The sequence below is a fragment of the Lutra lutra genome, chromosome 2 (genome assembly GCF_902655055.1).
Source record: "Lutra lutra chromosome 2, mLutLut1.2, whole genome shotgun sequence".
Lineage (NCBI taxonomy): Eukaryota > Metazoa > Chordata > Mammalia > Carnivora > Mustelidae > Lutra > Lutra lutra.
Window position 1 is genome coordinate 199,154,275 of NC_062279.1, and position 27,051 is coordinate 199,181,325.

Consider the following 27,051-nt stretch of genomic DNA (forward strand, 5'->3'; position numbering starts at 1 on the left):
GTTCTAGTGATAGGAACCAATAACATCATCCCTCCATACCTGGACGCTTGGTCTGCCTAGATGCTCTGTTTGCCTTCTTAATGAATTTTTTCTTATGCTTCAAAACCCAGCTGAGGGTCACCTCCTTGTGAAACTTGTTCTGCTTTTCTGCCCTCACAGAATTACCCATGCTCTGCTTCATGCCTGCATATGCTCTTATCACTGTCACTTACCAAACTTGCTAGCCTTTGTTTCCCCACCTAGACAGTATTCTCATTCCCACCTGACAATAACAAAATATGATTGTGTCATGAAAGGAGTAGTTACAGAAAAGCTTTTTGAAATGCCTCATTATCTCAATTTTCCACCGATAGACTTTCTGCACCTTTAAATAAGCCAAAGCTATGATGGCCTTCCACATGAAATCCTGGCATGACATAAATTCATCATTGATTTGTACTCAGAAGTTGTTGAATAGACCCAACCAAGGTCCATTAAAAACATCATTAAAGAAGTAGCAAATCTCAAAAACTCCTGGTGCAGCCTGGGGCCCTGAAAACCTATGGTGAGCCCTTAGTTGTTCTTTTGTTGTGAAACAGACCTCAGTGAGCATCTATGTTTTGCTCGAGTTTAAGTATCTTTTTCCTTGTTTAAAATAAAGCATACATTCAACATTTCTGGAGGGCAATTCAGCCTTATCTATTGAAACTTAAAACAGATATCCTTTAATTCAGCACTTCTAGGAATAAAACCTACAGAAATAACCCCACATCTGTGAGACAAGTTTTATAACGATATCCATTGTTCCACTTTTATCATTATAAAATACAATGAAAATGGATGAAATGTCCATCAAAAAGAAATGTTATATAATATAACAAAACCACTAAATAAATGAAATAAAACTGTATGTACTAACACATGAAGTTATCCATTATTTGTCAAATAAATAAAGTTGAAAAACAATACATAACAGGTCTAATTTTTTAACTATGCACAAAGCTGAACATTCTGATGTCTGATTTGTATGCTCATAGAAACATGACAAAACAGGTACATCTGGGAAGTCATTTGGGAAAGAGGAGGTAAAGAGGATTGTAATTTTTTTTTATTGTCTGCACTTTTCTTAATTGCACAAAGTATGTCTTCCTGAAATACTCTCTATTCAACTGGTAGACATTGGGTAATATGATGTCTGCAGCTAATAACTCACCTAATGAAGTGTTGGGAAATGAAAGTAACCAAATGATTTCACAGAAGCCAAGTCCTGATTGGCCTCTCAGTTGCCAGCCTCCTGGAATTGAGTTTAAATTCCCCTACAAACTTACAACTCATCCAAGGTAAAATTATCCACCACAGACACTGGAGCAATCAAAAGGACTTTGAATATCATCACACCTGTACATTTTGCCAAGTGGGGAGAGAGGTAACATTAATTGGTCTTATTTCAAATAGAATTTTTTTAAAAATGTCTTCTCTGAACAGGGGAAAAAAATAGAGTGAAAGAGTGATACTATTTTGTTATTATAGGTATTCTTTGGAAACATGAAGACTATGATTCTGCTACTTTATCTTCTAGGGTCAACTCAGTCATTACCGGTAAGTGCGACATGTTTATTTTATTACCAAGCAGCCTCGGTAGCACCCTCTGCTGTAGACCTAGCTTTCTCCCAGCACTCCATCAACACTGCTTTGTCCTGTGACCCATCCCCTCAGTTTTCTGTTTCTATTTTCCAACACGAAAAATGACAAATTAATAAGGTGTCAGTGCATATTTCAACATACTTAGATTTTTAAAAGCACCCACTCTAATGTAATAGAATTTCAATTATTTTGGCAGAACAGTGGGGTAGAAACCAGGGGAAAAAAGAAATGTCTTACATTGTATCTACTTAAAGCAGATAATTATTTCATTCTCCAAAACGAAGATTTTCTTGGCAACCAATTATTTTCTCATGACTAAAGAGGTAAACTACATTTTATGACTTTCCTAATTGGAAGTATGAAACATGTAGACTTATAAAGCCTAAAAAGGTTACCAAATTGTGTGACTATATAAACCCTAAAAAACTGATCAAAGTGTACAAAAGTGAGGGGATATTACAAAGTGACAACTTTTTTCCTTAGAACATTGAAAAATGTTCGCATGTAACAGGTGTTTGAAAGAAAGGAGTACTAGTGTTTGAATACATCCTCCAATTCGCCTCCAATATTTTATAGACATAGATGTGGGTGGTTCGCATCTCTAAGCAGACTTCCCTTTGGCCACCTGAGATGATATTTGACATACAGAAAAAATTAGAAGGAATTTTCTATGAAATAGAAGAACAAAAAGAGACCATTCTTAGTTGAACTCCCTTGACACATCTATAGTCATCCATACAATCAACAAATACTTAATGAAATCTCTATGTACCAGATACTGTGCTCATGCTGAAAATACAATGGTGAGCGGGGAAGAAAAAGACATGATCCTTCATGGTGTTTGTAAGGACTGTAGATACAAATAAAGACTTTTTTAAAGAAACATTAAATTATAAATTATAACTATGATTAGTTCTATGAAGAGGAACAAGGTGATCTTATGGGGACAGGATAGAACCACTGTCCTTCTTATCTCACTCCGAATACACTTATATCCTCCTTTAAAGACGTTGTCTGCAAAAATTGATTTTAAAACAAAGTAAATTAGTAGTTCTTTTGTAAAATGTGATTTCTCACTTCAAACAAATTTACTCAATGGTTCCTCTAAATAAGGTGTCGTTAGTGTATTTAAACTGCCATACAATTTGTGAAAACTCAAGAAAAATACAACTTTCCAGGTGCCCAGCCATCATTCAGGGTTGACTAAGGAGTGGTTTGCAGGTTAATGCAGACTGCTAATAGCCAATGATGTGAGAGCAGCCAGAGAGTTAGTGGAGGAGGAGATGTGGGGTGTAACACTGACATGTCTACAAGATGTAGTAGTGATATTTATCAAATGAAAACTCAGGACACATGGACAAGGTATTTTTTATTATTTGTAAATGAATTTATTGAATTATCATGAAGGCATAAAAAATGAATCAATGATGATTAGATAGCTAATATCGATGTCAAGGACAATTTCACCCCTAGAATTCAGTTATTCTTAATACACTAAGAAAATACCCCGGCCAGGAAGGAGATTGAATTTCCATTACCGGAAATGACTTGTCAGGCACAAGGTAGAACTAGGAAGGTAAGTTATGGCAGCGTACCTTCAGGCATGGGGGAAAAGCAAAGGTTTACAGGGCTAAGGTGCAGCTGATGTATTTCATGTCCTGAAAAAGGAGGGAGGCAGTTACAGAAAAGAGAAAGAAGCCTAGGAACTACTATCTGAGGTCCATGTACCCAACCCCACCCTACATCTTTCCCTACACTACCCTCTGCTCTGGCATTTTTCCACTCTACAATTCATCTCCTGCCATACACGAAACATCCCAGGAAGTTAAATTCAGAAACACACAGAGCCTAAAGGCAGACATTTCTGCATTTGGGACATCTTGTTACATCTGGAAATAAATGGATACAAAACCTCAGACCCATCACTGCCTGATCTAATTACAGACGCAGCTCAACCCTGTTTTGGGACTTCCTCCAACAAAACCGGCTCCACATCAGGCAACACTACTAAACCAGCAGCAGCCAAATCAGGTGAGAGTCCTATCGTGGGGAACATTTGCAGACCAACAAAGGAAACATGGTAAGAATACTGAATTTAAAATCAAGATTTACACACAGTCTCATGGTTGAACAAGAGAAAAAGACTTTCTCTTGGGAACAACAACAACCAAAAAGAACCAACACATTTTTTGAAAATTTTGAGCTGAAAAAGCAAAGCATCTTCATTCTATTTCTTTTTGTCTCGATAATAATTTGGTTTAGCAACCAACAGTAAAACCTGAAAAGCAAGAACGACATCTAATGACAAAGCTTGGTCATCAATGCCCTTGCAATACTGTGACATAATCGTATGTGGTCTGTCTGCCAGAGCTGGCAGGGATTAAGGTAGCTCTATAAAACTAACTGGATTTCCTTGTAATTTTCTTAAATTCCATTGTTACCAATGAGCTAATGTTGTAAAATTTGTTTATGTAAAAACTTTTGTAAACTGTATTGTCTCTTGGCTACCCCCATCTTACAACTCCAACACCTGCTCTGCTCTAAAGGATCCCTCCTTACCTACATCTAGACTTTATGAAATAGTACAACACCAAAGTCTAAAGTTCTCTTTTTAGTTTGTGGACATTAGGGAGCACTCAAGACAGGACTCCATCTCATTCCTTAAGGAACCTGACTGAAGCTTATACAATTTGAGGATGCTGTTTAAGAAAGGGAAGACAGAATTAGATATGTAAAATTAAGTACTAAAGTATATAATTTATCTTTATTTCATTTTATTTTAAATCAGTTGGTTAACATTTAATGCATTATTAGTTTCAGAGGTAGAGTTTAGTGATTCATCAGTTGCATATAACACCCAGTACTCATTACACCAAGTGCCATCCTTTATGCCCATCACCCAACTACCACATCCTCCTACCCACCTCCCCTCCAGCAACCCTCAGTTTGTTCTTAAAGTTAAGAGTCTCCCTCTCTGATTTCATCTTATTTTATTTTTCCCTCCCTTTCCCTGTGTTCATCTGTTTTGTTTTTTAAATTACACATAGGAGTGAAGCTATATGGTCTCTGTCTTTCTCTCATTTCATTTAACATAATACCCTCTAATTCCGTACATATTGTTACAAATGGTAAGATTTCAATTTTTGATGGCTGAGTAGTATTCATATATATATATATTGTAAAATATACATATACATATAAATATAAATATATATATATACATATATATATATGTCACATCTTCTTTATCCATTTTTCTGTCGATGGACATCTCTTTCCATAGTTTGGCTATCGTGGACATTGTTGCACGTGCCCCATCAAATGACTATGTTATATCTGTTGGGGTGTATGTATACCCCCTTGAATCTGCATTTTTGTATCTTTTGGGTAAATACCCAGTAGTACAATTGCTGGGTCGTAGGGTAGCTCTATTTTCAACTTTTTGAGGACCCTCCATATTGTTTTCCAGGGTGGCTATACCATTTGCATTCCCACCAACAGTGTAAGAAAAGTTCCCATTTCTCCACATCCTCACCAACATCTCTTGTTTCTAACTTGTTATTTTTAGCTCTTCTGACAGGTGTGAGGTGGTATCTCATTGTGAATAATTACTATGAGATAAGAAATAGAGCCGATTAGACATTTTTAAACTCTACACATTGCTAGAGTGCCACTGGGGGCCACAGAAGGGGAGGCAAAGCTGGTGAGAGGCCCCAAAACTTTACTTCCATTTACCTTCATCCTAAATCCACCTGTATTGGGAGTATAGACACGAGGATATCTGCCACTGACAGCATGGTGGAAACAGACAAGCTCTGGTCTCACATCAATTTCAACGTCCCTACAGATACTCCCCTCTTTAAGTCTGATACCACTGACGCAGATGTTCACACTGGGGTCAGATCTGCAGCTGGTAAGTACTCTTTTATATCATTGTAATATCCACTGTTAAATACAATACCTAATTTGAGTGTATCCACAAATACACACACACACACACACACACACACACACACACACACACACATACATTATTATTGTAGATAAGTTGAAAGAGAACACAGAAAAGTCAGAGCATGGGGTGCTATTCAGTACATCATAAAAAGTTTTTCTTAGCAGAAGAGCTTCTAAGGGAATGAATCGAATTCTCATGTCTTTAACTGCTTTAGTTCTTCTTACCTCTTCTTCTGGCTCCTCTGCACATTATTCCAACATATTTTCCTCACTGTCCCTAAAATGTCCACACACCCACACAAAACCTATGACCACTATCATCACCCCAACAAGAGTAAACTCGAAGGGGTAAGAAAGATCTTCATTCTTCTCGTGGACTATCTGTATAATTTACTCTATTTGGGAGAAGAAACATAATAAATACCTTTCCTGGTTAAGGTGGTGAGATTTATGCATAATACTAGACTGTATTCAGACTAGATATTTCATTGTGACCCTCACCATTTTTATGGGGAGGCCTATGAAGAAATTAATTTCTTTATAAGAAAGCTATCAGAAAATCTCAGGAACCATAGTTATTATAGCCAAAAGTGGAAAATGAGAATAAAATCATCCAAGTAATCCTCAAGAGAATAGGTTCATATGGGAAATGTTAGTCCTGGACCTTATGGTCATACTAGTAGACTAAATAAGTCCCCGAACTTCATCTCCACACCTAATTCCTAGTGCAGTAGTATATCACATACTATTTTTGGGTGTGCATAGTAAATGTATATATTTGCATAGCAAATCCTCCCTTTAAGGGTATTTTATGTTTAATAAATACATTTTAGTTTCTCGAATGTTCAACATGGAACAACACAATGGCGATCTTGTTCTTTGCCCGACAGCTAAATCCTGCTGCAGGGATGCCACCTGGTACCCAGACCTTCCCCCTGAGCCTGGGGGGACTGAACACCCAACAGCAGCTGCAATCCCAAGTAAGTTCAAGACGGGAGTTCAGTTCAACACTGGGGAGCATTTTCTATCAGGTAGAAGCCTAAAAGGGAAGGAAAGCATTTTTTTAAGGTTCTTAAAAGTCTTACACAGAGGGGCACCCAAATGGCTCCATGGGTTGAGCATCAGACTCTTGTTTTCTGCTCAGGTCATGTTTTTGGGGTTCTGGGATGGACCCCTGCATCTGACTTCATGCTCAGAGGGGAGTCTGCTGGGGATCTCTCTCTCCCTTTCCCTCTGCCACTCCCCCTTCTCTCTCTCTCTCTCTCTCTCTCTCTCTCAAATAAATAAATAAATCTTAGAAAAAGGTTTTGCCCAGAAATTTACAGAGGAATGTTCAACTGAACATAGAACATATTTGGTAATTTGGTCCTTGATGAAAATTCACGGTGAAAACAGCCTGCCACCTCATAACCTCCCTAAAATAGGTTTGTAACTGGTAACGGGAAAATGTGAGGTGCTGGGGAAAATTAAAAGGTAAAGAATATAAGGAGGGAAATCGAGAGGTAGCAGGAATCTTTTCTACCTTGCTGTTTTCTATGAAAGACTTTCTGGGTGGCCAGAATTATCCCAAAGAAAAAATTGAGAGATGGATAAAGTTTATTTCCAGCAAATCTAATCTCCTTTTCTATGCTCTCTATTCATGCCTCCTCTCAATTCCCCAACAAGTCTCTAGTTCGTTCTTCCCTCCCATCATCACTTGCTTTCCGGAAAAACCCTGAAAAACCCTCTCTCATTAGGATTTAAATGAAATGCATATAGCATCACTCCTATCATAAGTGTTGCGTCTTAACTACAGACAAAGCCCAAGTTTCAACATCTTGAAGCTTCTCTAGCTTAATGACTTGGAGAAAAACACAATGATCTCTTCACAGCTAGACTAAGTTGTTTATAGATCACTTATTCTATGCATGAACTCAGCCCCTATCATTCCCACAGAATGGTCTAATTTTTTATTTTTATTTTTTTTAAAGATTTTATTTATTTATTTGACAGAGAGAGATCACAAGCAGGCAGAGAGGCAGGCAGAGAGAGAGGAGGAAGCAGGCTCCCTGCTGAGCAGAGAGCCCGATGCGGGGCTCGATCCCAGGACCGGGGCTCGATCCCAGGACCCTGAGATCATGACCCGAGCCGAAGGCAGCGGCTCAACCCACTGAGCCACCCAGGCGCCCCTAGAATGGTCTAATTTTTTAGAAGCTATTTATGTATTACATGTATTGTGTGTTAATTATAGAAAATTAAAATGTAGAAAAGCAAAAAGAAAAATAAAATTCACCCATAACCCTACCAGCCAGCACTAAACATGGTCAGCATTCTAGGGTATGTCCTTGCAGTCCTTTTTCTACACATGTAAATATATTTTTTAAAGGAAATATGTTCTTACTATGTCTAATGTCCTATAATCTAATTTTTTCACTTAATGTATTTTGAATGGTCTTTGTACTTTGAAATATTCACTTACAAAATTGTTTTTATTGATTGCTTAGTATTCCATCATATTGCAAAAATTGGGATTTTTTTATCAAAACTTTTGCTTCTATAAATAATATTACAGTGAACATCCTTTAAATAAGTCTTTGAGCATATCAATGATTATTTCCTTAGGACCAGTTCTTAGAAACAGTATTTGTGGGTCCAAAGACATACAAAATTATAAGACTTTTAAAATACATTTCAAAATTATGAAACATGAATACAGCAATGAACGAATATATTCTTACCATCCTCCTACCACAAAGACACCTCCAGGTCTTAATAAGAGTAAGCTTGCATTAATTAGTAATTATAATCAGAGCTGAGTTTAATTGACAAAACAATTTGAAGCTGTTCAATTTAAATTCTAATCATATGTAACTAATGCCTTTCTCCGTGCTTTCATTTGTCCAAAATAACAACACAAGAAACTCTCCACTGCTTCATTTATTTCATAGTTGTGAAATTCTGTGACATAACTAATTTTTACATTTTTTTAAAAATATTGAGACTTGTCTATCAACCAGTGTTTATTTCTTACGGATATATTAGAGCCTTCATTCCAAGTATTTTTTGCTTATTTAGATCTTAATAATAACAGTGATCCTCTGAAAAAGACTAGAGATGCAGGCAAATAAAATGAGTCTCTTTAACACATGATCCTGAATAATCCACATGCTACCTCCCCAGCTTCAGCTTCAACTGTTGCCCTGCTCTAACCTTGAAGCCCAATTTAATACATTTCATATTCACTGAAGTCTATCCACTGGCCGGGTGTCTGGGTGGCTCAGTGGGTTAAGCATCTGTCCTCGGCTCAGGTCATGATCCCAGAGTCCTGGGTTCCCTACTTCGAGCTCCCTGCTCATTGAGGAGTCTGCTTCTCCCTCAACCTCTCATCCCATTCGTGCTCTCTCTCTCTCACTCTCCCTCACTCTCAAATAAATAGATAAAAATCTTAAAAAAAAAGAAAGAATATCCACTGGAGGCCAAGGCATTAGTAGGCACTGCAGATGTCACTGAGGTTGAGCAGAGAGAGTCTGGTGCTAGGTGTGTACTAATGTAAATCAGTCCCCATTCTCAGTAGGGATTCTTCGGTCTCTCCAGCATATGCCAACACCTCTTTGGCCTCCTGTGCAGTCCCAGACCTCCAGTCCTGTGTCTCCCTATGCAGAGTGGCCTACATCCTTGTCAGAAACCTGGGCACCCGTCCACAGCTCTCACTTAAAAGCAGGGCCAATGTGGTTAAGGGTAAACTCTAGAACCACAAAACTCTGGTCAAATCCCAGCTCTCTAGTTACTGTGTGTGTGGTCAAGTGACATCACCACTCCGTGGCTCATTTTCCTCATGATTTAAAATAGGGATTAAAGTAGAACCTACCTCTAGGGTTGTTCCAAGGATTAAACGAGCAAATAAACATAAAACACTTAAAACAGTACCTACCACACGGTAAACACTCAGTGTTAGCTATTTTTACTTCAAACAATATCTCTACCAAAAACTAATAAAAAATTTTTCTCCTTTTTGTTGTATCAGCGAGCAACTAAATTATCTTTTATCCCACTTTTTATTGACACATTTGTGGTTTCCTATTTGTATCTTTTTGTTCCTTTGAAATGGGCTTTAAAGAACAAATCTCAATTATGGTTTTTTCCAAATCCTCCATGCCCCTTCCCTTCACCCGACTTTCCAGTCACTATTTTAAAGACTGGTTGGCTTTTTTTATTGTCAGTAGCCAAGGATCTGACGGACAGTAAGGCTTTGTTCTTAAATGTGTATACTTAAATGTATGTACCTTTTGGCATTCTGGGTATTACTGAACAAACTGTCTTGGGAAATAATAAAACTAAGAGTCTGTTTCTTAAGACTTTCACATCTTTTGCATTGGTTAGCGTTAGAATTCCCATTTAGATGACTTTCATGGCACTAGGAGAATGTCTATAGAACTAAAAATAAACTTTAAAACACTAGTTCACTTGGACAAACTCTAGGTTAGTTCTTCGAGGACTACAGCATGCCAACACCTCACCCAAACCTTTTCAACTAAAACTTCGTAACATTTAAGTGGTTCTCAGTGACCAGTAAAGTATTTCTCATTTAGTTCTAAGAACACTGCCAGTATCAAGATGATAGACTATCATCTATAATTTTCCACCAGTTCTCTATTTTAGCAGCAAAATATCCAAGTAATCATTATGAAACTAAACATATATGCTTTGATAAACCTTTGTATTTTAAAAATCCATTTTTAACGTGTCTTCTACTGTCATTATTACTTGTAATAACTTTCAGTTTGGAGATAGCTTAAGACCAAAATTATTTTTTGCCCATCCTATTCCATAACTTCTACCTCCTGAATGTGTTTCCTTGTACTAGTTTCTAAATCTCTCTGGGTCTAAACCTGCTTTTTACAAATTGGTTGAGTTCCAATTCCCAAGCAACTTTGTGGGTTTCTATCTATGACTATAGCTGATACATTGGTAACAAATACTTCTTCAATGAATATCGTATACTTTTTTTTTTAACTGTCATTATTATTATTTTTTTTTTAATTTTATTTTTTATAAACATATATTTTTATCCCCAGGGGTACAGGTCTGTGAATCGCCAGGTTTACACACTTCACAGCACTCACCATAGCACATACCCTCCCCAATATCCATAACCCCACCCCCCCTCTCCCAACCCCCCTCCCCCCATCAACCCTCAGTTTGTTTTGTGAGATTAAGAGTCACTTATGGTTTGTCTCCCTCCCAATCCCATCTTGTTACATTATTCTTCTCCTACCCCCTTTGAATATCGTATACTTTTAAGAAAATCTCAGTATCTGTGTCATCTGCTAGAACTTACCTTTGGATATATTTTAATTGAATTTTTCACTCTTTTTCAGATGTTACCAGTTATTGTAGCACACCTTGGAGCCCATGTAAGATTATTTTGTGATGTGATTTTTATTTTAAATCATCTTAGTGTGAAATATGTCATCCTCCCTCAATTTACTAGATAATTGCCAAGTTTTCTATTTACTTTGCACTGTGTGAACTGATAATAATGAGCTGGGCCTTACTGAGCATTTACTAAGCACCAGGCACTATTGTAGGTATTTTATTATTTATTACATATTATCTCTGTATTCAAAACAACTTTTGAAGATAATATTTTTTGAAGATAATATTTTTATTTCTAATTTGAAGGTGAGTAGTTGGAGATACAGTTATTCAGTTACAATCACAGTTAGTAAATGTCATGGGTAAACCAGTCAGTCCTTCAAAGCATACAGATAATAAAAAAATAAGTTAATGGGACTGATCTAATGATTGATGATTTGGGGGATTTCTTTTTTAATCTCAAATCTATTTATTAACTATGTATCTTTTCCCTAAAAATGATACAAACATTTTCCTCTCTCCCTATTTGCTTTTATGAAAGGTAATACTTGAGATCTTTGACAAAGTTACCAAGGGTCAAGATCATATATGACTTGCATCGGGTGGTAGCTTTTACTTCTGAAAGCAGAGTCAGATATAAAGTTCGTATCAATTCTTAATTCCACAGCTGGAAACACATCTCAGTGAAATAATCTGAAATACAGCAAAGGTCTACATATGAATACATCTCTCAAAATAATATCTGTGATAGAGAAAAAAAATTGGGTGCCACTTAAACAAAAGGAAAATGATTGAGCAGATGGTGCAAAAGTAAAAGCAAATATTTTGAGAACATTCAAATAGTACATTTACTTGAATTCATCATTACTAAGGTTAAATGATTGTGGGTATATTATTAAAAGAAAAAGTAAGACCCAAATTATATGACTTATATAAGTTATATAAATAGCTTCCATTATGTAAAAAAGAAATGTGTCAAAAACATCTGGAGGAAAATCCATCAAACTCTGTATGATGGGATGGTATTTTTTTCTTTGTTGCTTTCCGCATTTTCCAAGTTTCTTCCAATGTGCATGTATTACCTAATAGAAAAGTATATAACTTTTAAAATGCAGAAGATTTCACATCACTCAGATATTAGGTATTAGTAGTCCAATATCATATGCTGACTTGAATTATGGGAAACAGTCATAAAGGCAATTAGAAATTTTTTTTTAAATTTAAAATGTCTCTTTACAAATTTTACAAGTATTTTAAGCTTTTAAATTATGTTATACATATCTTGCTTCAAAAATATTAAAATTTGTCTAATAACTTGTGTATTATTTTTCTTTTAGGGTGCTATCATAAGCTCAGAAGAATTGGTAAAAAGAAAATTAATTACTGGCATTTCAAATTCTTCTCACTGCAATCACAGTCTTGCTTTCTGTCCCCACACAGTCTCTTTTGACCACAACCCCTAAACCTGATGCCTGCTATAAACTGAACCTTTTTTATAGATCTTTGCATTAAGATACCTTTGTCTAGTTGGGGATTTCACTCTCCTTCTACAACTACTTTTCCATTAATTTGATTTAGCTTTTTTTTCTATATATTGATATTAGATTCAGTTCTATCCAGAAATTCAATGCATATTTTTAACTTTATATGATTAAAATCTAGGATTATAAACTATTAAAAAGCATACGATGTAGAATAATATACATATTGGTATTTATTGCAGGAAAGATTAATTTTCTTGGCTTAATTTTTTTTATTTTTATAGGAAAATATGTTCTTTCGTTAGCACCCCATAGTGACAGATGAGCTTTTCCTGCACACATGAATAACTAGAGGGCTGAACTAAATAGTAAGACTCATCTTACCATTATCAGACACTTCTATACATTGTCCCATAAGTCATTTTTAGGAAAAAAATGACTTGAATTACTGTGGTACCTTAACATGACACTGAAGTTGAGTCAAGGCAATATCTGGGAAGACAGGTCTGTTTTTAAATCTTTCTATTGTGAAAAAGGTAGAGATTTGCTAGATTGTTCACAAAATCAAGCAACGGGATTGTTTTGCAACAATGGTACGTGAATGCCCACATCTACCACTTATTTAACCAATTTTGTGTAATAAGCATCTTGGTAGATCTTTTACATACATTGCCTTTAATCCTCACCAAATTACAAACTACAGATTTTTTTTTTAAGTAAACTATGCCCAATGTGGGGCTTGAACTCATGACTTCAAGATCAAGAGTTGCATGCTCTACAATCTGAATCTGCCAGACACCCCACAAAGCACAGATTTTTAACCCAGCTTTATAGATAATAAAACTGAGGCTCAGAGAACTTAAGCTACTTAGGTCCCAAGGTCAAGAAATAGTAGATTCAGATCAAAAGTCATTTTTCTATCTGCTGTACCAGTGGTTCTCAAACTTTTTTTTTTCAATTTTATTTTATTTTTTCAGTTTTCCAAGATTCATTGATTATGCACCACACCCAGTGTTCCATGCAATACGTGCCCTCCTTAATAACCAGCAAACTTTTTTTAAGTAAAACCCACAGTAACAGTTATTTTTCATGCAGCTAACATACACACACACACACACACACACACTTCCTGAAATAGTATTTACCCTTACCACATAGAATACACTCAGTAATTTATAGTCTATTCTTTGGGTCTTATTTTTTAATGATGGGCATTACCACCTTCTTTATTTCAAATCTATAAATGCCATGACCCCCTGCTTAAAAACATCTATATTCCACTCCTGTCTCTCTCTGGCATAAGTCTAATTCTGGCTATAGAACCTGGTAAATCTAAGACAGTGTTTCCCAAACTTTAGTCTTGGACCACCAAATTGAGACAACTTGGGGTACTGATAAAAAAATGCAGATATCTGGGGTACCTGGGTGGCTCAGTGGGTTTAAGCCTCTGCCTTCGGATCAGATCGTGATCTCAGGGTCCCGGGATCGAGCCCCGCATCGGGCTCTCTGCTCAGCGGGGAGCCTGCTTCCCTCTCTCTCTCTGCCTGCCTCTCTGCCTGCTTGTGATCTCTGCCGGTCAAATAAATAAATAAAATCTTTAAAAAAAATGCAGATTTCTGGATCCTGCCCTAGATCAGCTCAATCAGAATCTCTCTAGCAGTGAAGCCTGGGAATTACCTTTTAAACAAACGTTTCAGGCAGTTCTTATACAAAGCAACAGGAACCATGCCCAAGGAAACTGAACTGTATCTTAACTGGGAGCCCTCAAGCCTTTTTATTCTATTCTGTTCTATTCTTTTTATTTTATTCTCAGTTCTTATGAGAACTGAGGGGTTTCAGAGAACAAGTCCCTGCCTGAACTTTCTCCAAATCCAGTTTACACTAAATTATTTCTTCTTAAAAGGAACTTCTCATGGTAATTTATTCCAGGAAAAAAAAAATAAATGTAGGCAGCAACAACATTTATTTCTAGTATGCAAATCATTGACAGACCTACACAGAGCAGTTCACTGAGTAACCTCAAGGAATACACAAGTTGCTGAATTGACAAGAGAAGTATTTCTGCCTGAATATTCCAATGCCTTCAAAAAATAAATCAAAAGAAACTTGAAGAGACGCAAATCATAGGATGAGGGTTGATTGACTAATTAATTTTCTATTAATTTTTAGTTTTTTTAATTACTTTTAAAAATTCCGGGCAAAAGAGAGACTATAATTTGGGTCAATAGCAGAGAGATAACCCAGCATAAGTGTATGGATTTCCTGCCCTCATTCTACCTCCAAATATACCCAAGATGAACAAATTATTCATTATTCCTTCTCCCATGATTGTGACTTCCTTTCTGAGAGAAATAAAATACAGCATCGAATTGTAGTCATGAAACCAGCATCAGGCTTGCTCAGGAGAGAGAGGCATTTCTTCTGAAAAATGCCCAATCTTTATTATTTTTCTTTAACTCTATCCTTTCCATCCTACCATTCCTGTCCCAACTTGCTGCCCTCAAAGAAGAAAAAGCTAGTTGACCAGCATTAAAATGTGTCCTTTCGACTTTGTTTGCCTTTCCTTTTTCTCCTTCCAGCCGGTGGCCCCACAAATCTTCACAGGACTCCTTTTTCAGCCACTGTTCCCGGGATCCAGCCTGCCTACCAGTCCAGCTAATCCAGAGGCCCAGAATGGAATCCTTCCTGCAGGGCAAGCCGGAGTGAATCCTGCTGTCCAGGGAATTCCAGAGGGCTTTTCCACAACTCCCAGAGACATAGATGATGACTTTGGAGTGACCGCCCCTGCAGGCATCCAAAAGGGCATGCACACCACCCAGGAAACCACCACTGGGTCTCCAAATGGTAAATTCTCTGAGCCAGGAAAATGCCTCAGGAAGGTCACCCGCAGCATGGAAACAGTTCTTTGTCTTGCCTTGCCCAACGCAGATCCTAATAAAATCAAGGATTCCTTTTACTTAACACTCACAATCTATTCCTGCAATGTAAGGGAATATTTTTACTGGGCCACCAATCCTACTGTAATCAACCCAGAAAGGAGACACTTAATTGCTGGCATAACATATTTTCTATCTTACGTTGGATCGAGACGTCTTTGAAAACAGACTGTGCTCTCCTTTCCTCATCTTCTTCTGACCCCCAAACGTATGCAGGCCCACAGCAGAGAGAGTTAATCAATCATTATATTCTTGTCCACTCACTGATCATGGATGAGCCTAAACCTTCTTAACATAGTGTTGCAAGCAGCCACTAGTCATAGATGGGAGTTAGCACAGTAGGGGAACACATGTGCCATTCTCTTGAGATGGGACTTAAGAAATGTTGCAAAACTAAGCTCTTTAAGCACCAAGAAGCAGAGATAATCATTTAACATGCAGGGATGTCTAGAATCAATGTCCTTGGAAATAACAAAAGAATGATTTGATGTTGATACTCTTGCTCTTAGGAAAGAAATTTGATCTCAAGTAAAAATGTTTAAATCCAATATACTCTTACCTACTTTTAAAAAATGTTTTATTTTCTTCCAGGAATTCAGTAAGCTGTTTCAAGTTTTTTCAACTAAGCCTCCTCACATGTGGTGATACATGAGAATCTTCCTCACTGATCATGTCATGGAGACACACTAGAGAGTATCAGAAGAAACTCTTAGTTTACCTAACGTTCTTGAAATTTCAGAAAACATACTCTTAATTAATGACTTCTGAAAAAAATAATTAAATGGATAAATTTGTCTTTGAAATGTAACATTATGCCACCTTGGATCTGGAAGATAGACATATTAAACATATTTTGAAACTGACCCTTTCTCTTCTTTGGGGATAGAACGGCAGACCCTTGCAGAAACTACATTCCCCAAGGACACTTAGATCCTGCTGCAGGTGGAGGACTTTCTCTGGAGCAGGGAGCATGGCAGTCATGGAGTGGATATTCAGCAATGTAAGGATAATTTCTGATTTCTTCAAAACCAACAAATTACCCACTCTTTCCCATAAGTTTTAATTATCTATAAGCACATCTAAAACGGGAAGTGGAAACAAAGAATTATAAATCATACAGCCTGACCTCAGGTTGCCTATATACAGAATTAGTGATTTGGGCATGTAATGCTTAATTTGGGTATATCTAAAACTGAGAAATGACATGAAATAAACACCAAAGGTGATTCTTTTGCTCCACATATCTAAAAAGTAGAATTTAATCCTATTTAAGTTTATCATTCAGAGTGGGAGGGAGTGGAAGGGATTGACACAACTCCAGTAGAACTCTCACCAAGGAAAGACATGGATAGTTTTAACAACATTCCTCACTATGGGGCACCTGGGTGGCTCAGTGGGTTGGGGCCTCTGCCTTCGGCGCGGGTTATGGTTCCAGGGTCCTGGGATCGAGCCCTGCATTGGGCTCTCTGCTCAGCTAGCCTGCTTCCCCCTCTGCCTGCCTCTCTGCCTACTTGAGATCTGTGTCTGTCAAATAAATAAATAAATAATCTTTAAAAAAAAAATTCCTTACTATATTTGAATCAGCCCCATCAGTATGGAACAAATCCAAATATACACCTACAAAATATATTCCATGTTAAGTTTTTCAGGTAAAGATTTCCTAATTTTTTTAAATTTTTTATTTTTTATTAACATATAATGTATTGTTAGCCCCAGGGGTACAGGTCTGTGAATCGCCCGGTTTACACACTTCGCAGCACTCACCATAGCACATACCTTCCCCAATGTCCATAACCCCACCACCCTCTCCCTACTTCCCTGACCCCAGCAACCCTCAGTTTCTTTCATGAGATTGAGTCTCTTATGGTTTGTTTCCCTCCTTGGTCCCATCTTGTTTCATTTTTTTCCTTCCCTACCCCCCAAACCCCGCACATTTCCTCTCAAATTCTTCATATCAGGGAGATCATATGATAATTGTCTTTCAAAGAATCTGTACTAAGAAAACTATAAAGTACTCATGAAAGAAATTGAGGAAAACACAAAGAAATGGAAAAATGTTCCATGCTCATGGATTGGAAGAACAAATACTGTGAAAATGTCTATGCTACCTAAAGTAATCTACATGTTTAATGCAATCCCAATCGAAAAACCATCAATTTTTCTCAAATAAATGGAACAAATAATCCTAAAATTTATATGGAACCAGAAAAGACCTCGAATAGCCAAAGGAAACTTGAGAAAGATTTTCTAATGATTAAACATTTGTTAGCCACAGTGTTTCAGATTTGCAGAATCTGAATGGCACATTCATGAATTGTCAAGATTTTCATGGCCAAATGAGAGTAAATCAGAATTCAATTTTCCAAAAATATTTTTCCATTAGTGTCATGTAATACTAATTAAAAGTGCTATCAAAAGTTTTCCTAGGGGTGCCTGCGTGGTTCAGTTGGTTAGGTATCTGCCTTCAGCTCAGGTCATGATCCCAGGGTACTAGCATTGAGTCCTGACCCAAGCAGGAAGCCTGCTTCTCCCTGTTCCCCCCTTCTTGTGCTCACTCTCTGTCTCTCTGTCAAATAAATAAAACCTTTTTTAAAAAATAAGATTTCTTAGATGGCCCTTTATCAAAAAAAAGTTTCTCTGAGCCTCTTTTTTCTCATCTATAAAATGAGAACAAAAACTCCTTTTATAAATGTCCCATAGGTTAACACAATTATCGAAGTAGGTAGTGCCTTCAAGTGCTCTGCAAACTCTGCCCCACTATCGAAAGTCATTTTATTGACTTTCAGTAGCCTTCTAACCAACTGAAATTACCTGTCCCTCCAGCCCTACCCTTCATTCCTATACTTCCTCACTGAGCTTTAATTACTAGCTTAGGTGTATGATTACCAGCTAGACCATCTAGCCCAGGTGTCTTCCTGGAGCATGCTACTCCTGAGGGAACCTGAAGACTTTCCAAGAATTACAGGCAAACAGATGGTTTTGAGGGCACAATTTCCATTCTTAACCCCCATGCATGTACTTTCCAAAGACTGACCTTGCCCAAGAATGTCTCTTCTTCCTTCTCTCCTTATGTAGCCTCTTTTCCAACATAAAAAAAAAAAAAAAGCTTACGTCTCACCTACCATAGATCTTACTGTGGAAAATTAGTCATAGAAAATCTCCAAGACACAAAACAAATGAAGAATTTCAAATATCAGTGCTGGTGTTGAGAATGAAAATAACCTTTGGCAACTCAGTAGTTTCTCATTCTTAGCTTTCAACAAAATTAAATGAAGATCTAATGGAGTTATCAGGTAATTAATCATTGAGAACATTTTTGATAGTAGAAACTAAGAATGCAAAATTAAAAATGTTTAGTTATTCATTCATTTAAAGATATCAGTAATAAATAAATTACACGTTGATAGGAATAACACATTTTTATATTAAAATACTGTTTTATAAAATTCAATGAGAATGCTTAACTTAGTTCACAAAATTTAGTGAGAAAAATGGGTTTATCTTTGAAATCTCCCTCATGTCTGACTTAATAGAAGATAGGATTCTCATATTTGCTTCTGCATTCAATCTGTACCTATCACAATATCACAAGCTGCTGGAAAATTCCACTATATACTCTTCAGAAATGAGAATGAGAAGGCAATATATGATCTTTACATTATTAGAAGAGTAGTTTAATCCACTGATACCCAAAATTATATCAGGGACCCCCAAGAATCCTCACCACACTTTAAGAATAATGTTGAGCAACGTCGCATCCATTTTTTAAAGATTTCTCCCTGGAAATATACTGAAAATACATGGTGATTGGTCACATGTGTGTGACTCCTGAAAGAAGCCTTCTTGTTCTTATTGTATTGCTTCAGTCTGTGCCCTATAAATTCCTTATGATACAATCACTTTCATTCTATTCCCACCAAAAAAAGAAAAAAAACCTATAGTAAATGGTATAAATGTATGCACTGCAATACAGAATATATTCCTGGCAGAAGAGATCTTCCCTCTAAACAAGAAACCAATGAAAACTGAAACCTCCACTTGCAACCTTACTGTCTGATTGGTAGAATTTTCCACAGACCAGCTTCTGGCTTTAAATATTATATAGAGCTTTCTCCTCTCCAGGTACCACATACTTATGCTTCCAAGCACCACGAGACAAGTTCATATTTCAATACCAACTCTTGCCTTTCACTTCGGTGTCCCAACATTGGGGGGGGGGGGCGGTGAGGAGTATTCCCAAGAGCCATTTCTGAAATGAAACAACCAGAGCAATTTTATTATTCGCAAACCACATAAATATACCCTGCTAAACCTAATTTCAATGTGTCCCTAAATCAACCTATCTTAGGCAGATCCCAAAATTGCCTGTGATCACCCCGGTGCCATTTGACAGAAGATAGAGTAAGACAAAAGGAAAACCAAGGTGGAGAGAGTCAGATGTTTTCACTGGTTGTGGTTAAAACATCTTGCTATTTCAAGAGCTGCAAAACACAAGACCCTCTGAACACATTACTAGCATCCTCTTAGGGCCTTGGAAGGAACCCACACAAGTGAAGAGCACTAAACCTTAAACTTAAACTTCATTACCTCTATCAGAAATACATCTCTGCCTCCCCACTTCTACTCAGATCTAGACAAGCTCTTTGCCCTGTATTTTGTGTTATTTTTACATTAATCCTCTTTATATCCTTATTAAAAGGCAAATTGTCATCATAATATCTATCTTGTTCTAGTTGACAAATCCTACTTAAAGCCCAAAGAAGGGGGAAATAATATGTACTATGTGGAATTCTACGTGGAAAGTACAAAATATTTTTAGAAAACTGAATTCTAATTTACTCTTGACATGATAATGGATACCAAAGTCTAAAGAAATAACACCCAATAGAAATACAACATGAGCCATACATGTAATTTTAAATTTTCTAGAAGCCACATAAAAGATATAAAAAGAAGTAGGTGAAATTAATTTTGATAATACATTTTATTTAATGCAATGAATATAAATATTGTAATTTGACATACATGAAATACAAAAAAATAATTATCTGCTTTAGATTCTTTTGGGGGGTTCTAAATCTTTATAACCAGATGAGTATTTCCATTTATATCTCAGTTTAAACTAGTTACACTTCAAGTGCTCAGTACCACATGTGGTAAGTGGCTACCATATAGGATAGTGCAAGTCCAGATTTAAGGAAAGAGCCACAGGTTAAAAGTGGAACTCCCATTTAACTGATGAGAAATCTAAAGCTTGATAGAAGTCACATATCCAAGGTCACAGAAGAGCTAGCATTTGGTAGAGATGGCATTTGAACTTGGGTTTGCATAATAAGTTACACAGTTGAGAGAAATTTTTTTAATTTCCAAAAATAAAATTTCATCAATAATGCTAGAGGAAAGACCAAATCATCTTTCTATTCTCTCTATAAAAAAATTTTAAAAATGGTACTATAAAAATCATTGTCACGTAAAAGACAAAAAAAGTCTGAGGTAAATAAGGATGATCTTTTCAGCAATGGGGCTGGAGCAACTAAGTTATCCATAAGCAGGAAAAAAAAAAAAAATTAGACACTGACCTTACAACTTTCACAAAAGTTAACTCAAAATGGCTCATATACCTAAATATAAAATGCAACACTATAAAATTCCCAGAATATAAAAGCAGAAAATCTAGGTGACCTTGGGCATGGTAATGACTTTTTAGATACAACACCAAAAGAACTATATGAGAGAAAAACAAATAAGTTGAACTTTCATTAAAATTAAAATTTTCTGCTCTCCAAAAGACAATGTTAGAAGAATGAAAAGACAAGTGATAGACTGGGAGAAAATAGTAGCAAAATCGATAAAGGAGTGTTATCCAAATTATACAAATTACTTATAAAATTCAACAAGACAACAATCCAATTTTTTCGTGGACAAAAATTTGAACAGATATTTCACTGAAAAAGGTATACACTTGCCAAATAAATATATGAAAACAGGAAAAGCTCAACATCATATGTATGCATGAAATTACATGCATTAAATTACAAATTCAAAAAACAGTAAGATAGCACTACATGCTTATTAGGAAGGCTAAAATCCTCAACATGGATAATACCAAATACTGGCAAGTATGTGAAGCAACAAGAAATCATATTCATTGCTGGTGGGAGTGCGAAATGGGATAGCCACTTTGGAAGATAGGTTAGTTGTTTCTTCCAAAACTTAGCATACTCTTAAATGACCCAGAAATTGCACTCCTTGGTATTTACTTAAATGAGCTGAAAACTTAAGAATCTTCATACAAATGTTTATAGCAGCTTTACTCATAATTGCCAAACTTAGAAGCAACCAAGATGTCCTTCAGCAGAGGACTGATAAGCAAACTGTGGACCATCCATATAATGAAGTATTCTCCAGCTATTAAGCCATGAAAAGCTAACCTTTTGAAGGAAACTTAAGTAAAAGAAGCCAATCTGAGAAGAATATATACCATGTGATTCCTACTAGATGACATTTTGAAACAGACAAAACGATGGAGACAGTAAAAAGATCGGGATTGTAGAGGTTCAGAAGGGGGGAGAGATTACTAGGTGGACCACAGAGGATTTTTAGGACAATGAACCTATTCTTTATCATAAGAGATGATAGATACATGTCATTAGACATTTGTCAAAATCTATGGAATTTACAACATAAAAAGTGAACCCTAATGTAAACTATGGAATATAGTTAATAAAAATGTATCAGTATTGGGGAGCCACCCTGGGTGGCTCAGCCAGTTAAGCAACCAACTCTTGATTTCAGCTCAGGTCATGATCTCAGGGTCATAACATTAAGTCCCTCATTGGGCTCTGTAGGAGCCCTGCTTCAGCAGGAAGTCGGCTTGAGATACTTTCCCTCTCCTTCTGCCCTCACACACACTTTCTCTCAAATAAATAAATCTTTTTTTTTTTAAGTATCAGTATTGGATCATCAATTGTAACAAATGCACCCACCAATGTAAGTTATTAGTAATAACATTAATGGTTGGGGTGAGGGGAAAAGGACAAATGCGAAATTTCTGTCCTTTATCCTCAGTTTCTCCATAAACCTGCCACTTCTTTAAAAAGGGTCTATCAATGTTTTAAAGATACCAAAAAAAAAACATTTTTGGTATTTTAAGATATTAACCCACAGGTTTGCAAATTGATAGAAATGATCCAGCCAAGAGATAGAAAATACCTCCCCCTAGTGGTCCTGAGACAGAAAAGCTAAAAGTGTAGGGAACCAATAGCCCTTTTAGGGAACAAGGCACTTTTAGAAAAAAATTTAGTCTCTAATCTAATAACCATCCATAAAATCCATGTTAGAACTCACATAGTCAGGAAGAAGGTAGAGGAAAGACAACACCTAAGGAAAATCAGAGAATGTATGAGCAAAATAAGTGATTGATGCCTTATACCACCGTGGAGGCCAAGAAAAACAAGGCTGTACCTACCTCGAGTCTAGCCCTGACATAAGTGCACCCATCTTGATGTTCCAGATTATCACAAAATATTTCTTGGGTTCTGACCTACTCAGGTTAGCACTTTAAACAGTCCCTCTCTCCTTTAATGATTGATTTAAACCCCTGGACTGGAAAAGAGTTTTTTGTCAAATAGCAAAAAAACTTATCTGAGTTTCATTTTCTTTTTGTAACACTAATCATGTTTTGCTACTTTCTCCCATGTCTCCTCACTTGACTCAACTCCTTCGCTGTCATAACTTCCACAGATGATCCTTTCCACTTGGGAAGATCACCTGAGCAGCCTCCCCTGGACTTAGCTGTCTCTGTCTTTCATAACTCCCCTACACATTCCCCAACTGACCAGTGTTGACCTGAGTAGGTAAGGACAATTCTACACCCCTATTCAGCAGGAAGAAGTTCCAGAAGATGAGACCTTCCACTTTCAACAACCTTAAAGATTTAAGGGTCAAAATTGTTCAGGGTGGAATGATGTGGGAAACAGAAGCAGAAGAAAATCATTAAAATTCCTTACCTCCTGACAAGCCCTTGAAACAGACAGAGTGGCTCTCCCCTGGGGACTCAACTGCCCTCACCTTGAGGTTTTGCTAAGGACAATCCTAGCCTGACAGACCCCCTACTCCAACAGGTCCAACCAGGATCCTGTAAGTCTACTTTAACAATTCCTTTAGGAAACTTTATCTCTAAACCACCAAGATAGTGTCAACAATCATTCCCAAGCATATGACCCACTGATAACACATCTAAAGGGTCTCCCGAGAAGGTTTTATTACTGGTAATGAATAACCCTTTCCCCAGACAATAGCTATCCCTTCAAGGTCCCAGAAACCTTGCTTCCAAAATTCCTTAGAGACTTACATCATCCCTAATCCCCTTTGTCCTCACCCACCACCAGGTCCACCCCTACTCTGCTTTTAAAAACTCTGACTGTAATCTACTTCAGAGTCCAAGTCCCTATTCCGCTATGTCGGGTATACTTGGGCCCAAGCTTAAGCTTGTTAAATAAACCCTAGTGTGATTGCATCGGTGTTGGCTCCTTGGTGGTCTCTCAGACACGAAAACTTGGGCATAACACCATGTGTGTGACCTGGCAAAGAGGAAACAAAATTCCATAACTCCTCCAATTATCTAAATATCCCTTGGGTAGGAAGACCCCTGCAGGTCAGGAAAAGAAATCACACTAAAAGAGCATAAACAATGAATCTTGGAACACTATATCAAAAACTAATGATGTATTGAATGGTGACTACCATAATACAATAAATAAATAAATAGGAAAAAAATTTTAAATAAAAAAATAAAAGAGCCATAAAAATTCAGCCTTATTCCCCAATGAAATATTGGCAGACCTCACCTGTAAGCATCTAATCTAAGGTATTAGAAGTCACATTCAGGAAACTTACCAGAACTAAGCAAGCATAGGTTGAACTTTCAATTATTAATATAATTAAAACTTAAAATTTATGAAACTGAAGTTATATACCTAGCATGAAATGAAAGTGTGATAGATTTTAGACCAACACATAGGACAAATAATTACAATTATTTATTTCAGACTAAAACTTAAGAGAGAGAAGCAAACCAAGAAGCAGACGCTTAAATACAGAGAACAAACGGATGGTTACTGGAGAGGAAGTGGGTAGGGGGATGGGTGAGATAGGTGATGGGGATTAAGGAGGGCACTTGTGATGAGCATCAGGTGGTGTATGTTAGCATTGAATCACTATTTTGTACACTGAGACTAATATTACATGTATAGTAATTAACTGGACTTTAAATGAAACTTTTTAAAAATTTTAATAATTAAAAAAAGAAGGAAAAAACTAGTTTGAATTAAACTTCCTTTAAATTTATAACCACAAGAAAACATCACATTAAGAACATCTCAACAAGTCGTGAATTTATGTCCCTTCTGGAATCTACTAAACATTTTTAGAAACTAAAAAGCCTATACCATTTTATTTTAGTGTCCCTGTGTATCTGAGAATAAGACAATTTGAAAAGTCATAGAAGACAATCATGGAAGGAAGTTAGCACATATAAGATCACCTTCTGTGATCTGCAGATAATCACACTCCTTCCCACCACCATTCCAGGTGGATAGTCACCACTGGTTTGGGTGGATGCATTCATGTTGCAAGTTGTATCCTCAGCACCCTGGGGGCAACTTCCTGAATGGCCATATGTATTTCTAAAAACTCTCAATGTCACCCTACATTCTAACTCTCTGACCTATGTTTCATTTATTAGGGCTGGGTTGTTTTGTTTTGTTTTGTTTTGTTTTGTTTTGTTTAGGTGTATCTAATCTGCAGCTGAACCCGTCTATTGTTTTCTAATTCCATTTACTGACATTTTTAATTGCAGAATTTCTGTTTGGCTCTTCTTGAAATCCTCTATACCATCTTTATAGTTTCTAGTTCCTTGACAAATTTTATCTCTTTGAGTATTGTCTTAGTTTTTTTCAAAACAAAGTATAATCCTAGTTATAGTGATTCTAATTTGGTCTCTCCTATTTTGTTTTTCTTCTCTTTCTTACTCATGTGATCTTGCCTCCTATTGAATCAAGTTATCTTTGATAGCATGTCAAATGTTGTTTCTAAAATGTTTGTAGAAACAAGGCCAGAGGGTATTTTTGTTTGTTTCTGCCAGGAGTCCAGGGGAACATCAATTTGGAGCATCTTCGTTCAGTTTTAGAGTTTGAGATTTTTCTGGTCCACTCAAATGATAGAAAGCTTGACTTCAATTCTCCCAGGACTTGCTTCCTTCTAGCTCACCCCAATTGGGCCACTACAACAGCAGACAGTAGCTCTCCAGGGCTCCCAACTTTGGTGGGCCCTAGACTTTGACTGTCTGTCTAGCCTAGCCAGTCTATTGAACATGCAGGTCAGCCACTTCTAAATTAGCCACTAGACCCAGGGCAAAATGGCTGCAAATATTGGACCTCCCCCACCTCCAAGATTTCCATCCCTTTCCTAGATCTTGACCTAATAATTCCTCATTATGCAATTAAATCTTTGATGGTTTAAAATTTTTGCAATATATCATTCATGTCTTTAGTTTTCTCAAACAGAGAGAATCTATCCAAATGACTTAATCTACCATTACTGAAACCAGAAATCCATTTCCAGTCTTTATTACAAATCCATTCGACAGTATCTTCAGTGGGGGGAGATGTACTAACAATCAAAAGGTGTATAGGGCTCATCTACACATTCAATGTGATCCCTATCAAAATATCACCAGCATTTTTCCAGAGCTAGAACAAATAATCCTAAAATATATATGGAATCACAAAATACCCTGAATATCCAAAGCAATCCTGGAAAAGAAAAGCAAAACTGGAAGCATCATGATTCTAGACTTCAAGCTCTATTACAAAGCTGTAGTAATCAAGACGGTATGGTACTGGCATAAAAACAGACACATAGATCAATGGAACAGAATAGAAAACCCAAAAATGCACCCACAGCTATCTGGTCAACTAACTTTTGACAAAGCAAGAAAGAATATACAACGGAAAAAAGACAGTTTCTTCAACAAATGGTGATGGGAAAACTGGACAACAACACACAGAAGAATGAAACTGGACCACTTTCTTACACCATACACAAAAATAAATTCAAAATGGATGAAAGACATAAATGTGAGATAGGAATCCATCAAAATCCTAGAGGTAAGCACAGGGAGCAACCTCTTTGACCTCAGCCACAGTAGCTTCTTACTAGACACATTATCAGAGACAAGAGAAACAAAAGCAAAAATGAACTATTGGGACTTCATCAAGATAAAAAGCTTCTGTACAGTGGAAGAAAATAAAACTAAAAGGTAGCCTATGGAATGGGACAAGATACTTGCAAATGACACATCTAACAAGGGTTAGTATCCAAAGTCTATAAAGATCTTATCAAACTCAACACCCAAAAAATAAATAATCCAGTTAAGAAATGCACAGAAGATATGAATAGACATTTTTTTCAACGAAGACATCCAGATAGCTAACAGCCACATGGAAAAATGCTCAACATCACTCATCATCAGGGAAATACAACTCAAAACGATGTTGAGAGACCACCTCACACCTGACAGAATGGCTATAATTAACAAGGGAAACAAGAGATATTGGCAAGGATGTGGAAAAAGGCAAACCCTCTTAGACTGTTTGTGGGAATACAAGCTGGTGGAGCCACTCTAGAAAATAGTATGGAGG

The 27,051-nt window shown here is 36.8% G+C and overlaps 1 protein-coding gene across 1 annotated transcript; it reads left to right on the forward strand.

Annotated features, from left to right (window-relative positions):
* Positions 1 to 1,314: 1,314 nt before the first annotated feature.
* AMTN (amelotin) lies at positions 1,315 to 16,206 on the forward strand. Its single transcript, XM_047719980.1, has 9 exons — positions 1,315 to 1,405; positions 1,510 to 1,578; positions 3,568 to 3,654; positions 5,471 to 5,536; positions 6,468 to 6,557; positions 10,935 to 10,970; positions 12,270 to 12,296; positions 14,993 to 15,257; positions 15,941 to 16,206. Exons 2-9 carry the CDS (start codon positions 1,525 to 1,527, stop codon positions 15,949 to 15,951), a joined length of 636 nt encoding a protein of 211 aa, XP_047575936.1. The 5' UTR covers positions 1,315 to 1,405; positions 1,510 to 1,524; the 3' UTR covers positions 15,952 to 16,206.
* Positions 16,207 to 27,051: the final 10,845 nt, after the last annotated feature.

Excerpts from the sequence above, each read along its gene's own strand:
- AMTN (XM_047719980.1), top strand. The coding sequence starts at position 1,525 with ATGAAGACTATGATTCTGCTACTTTATCTTCTAGGGTCAACTCAGTCA. Across the intron at positions 10,971-12,269 it reads TAGCACACCTTGGAGCCCAT|GGTGCTATCATAAGCTCAGA; the intron begins GTAAGATTATTT and ends TTTTTCTTTTAG. Across the intron at positions 12,297-14,992 it reads TCATAAGCTCAGAAGAATTG|CCGGTGGCCCCACAAATCTT; the intron begins GTAAAAAGAAAA and ends TTCTCCTTCCAG.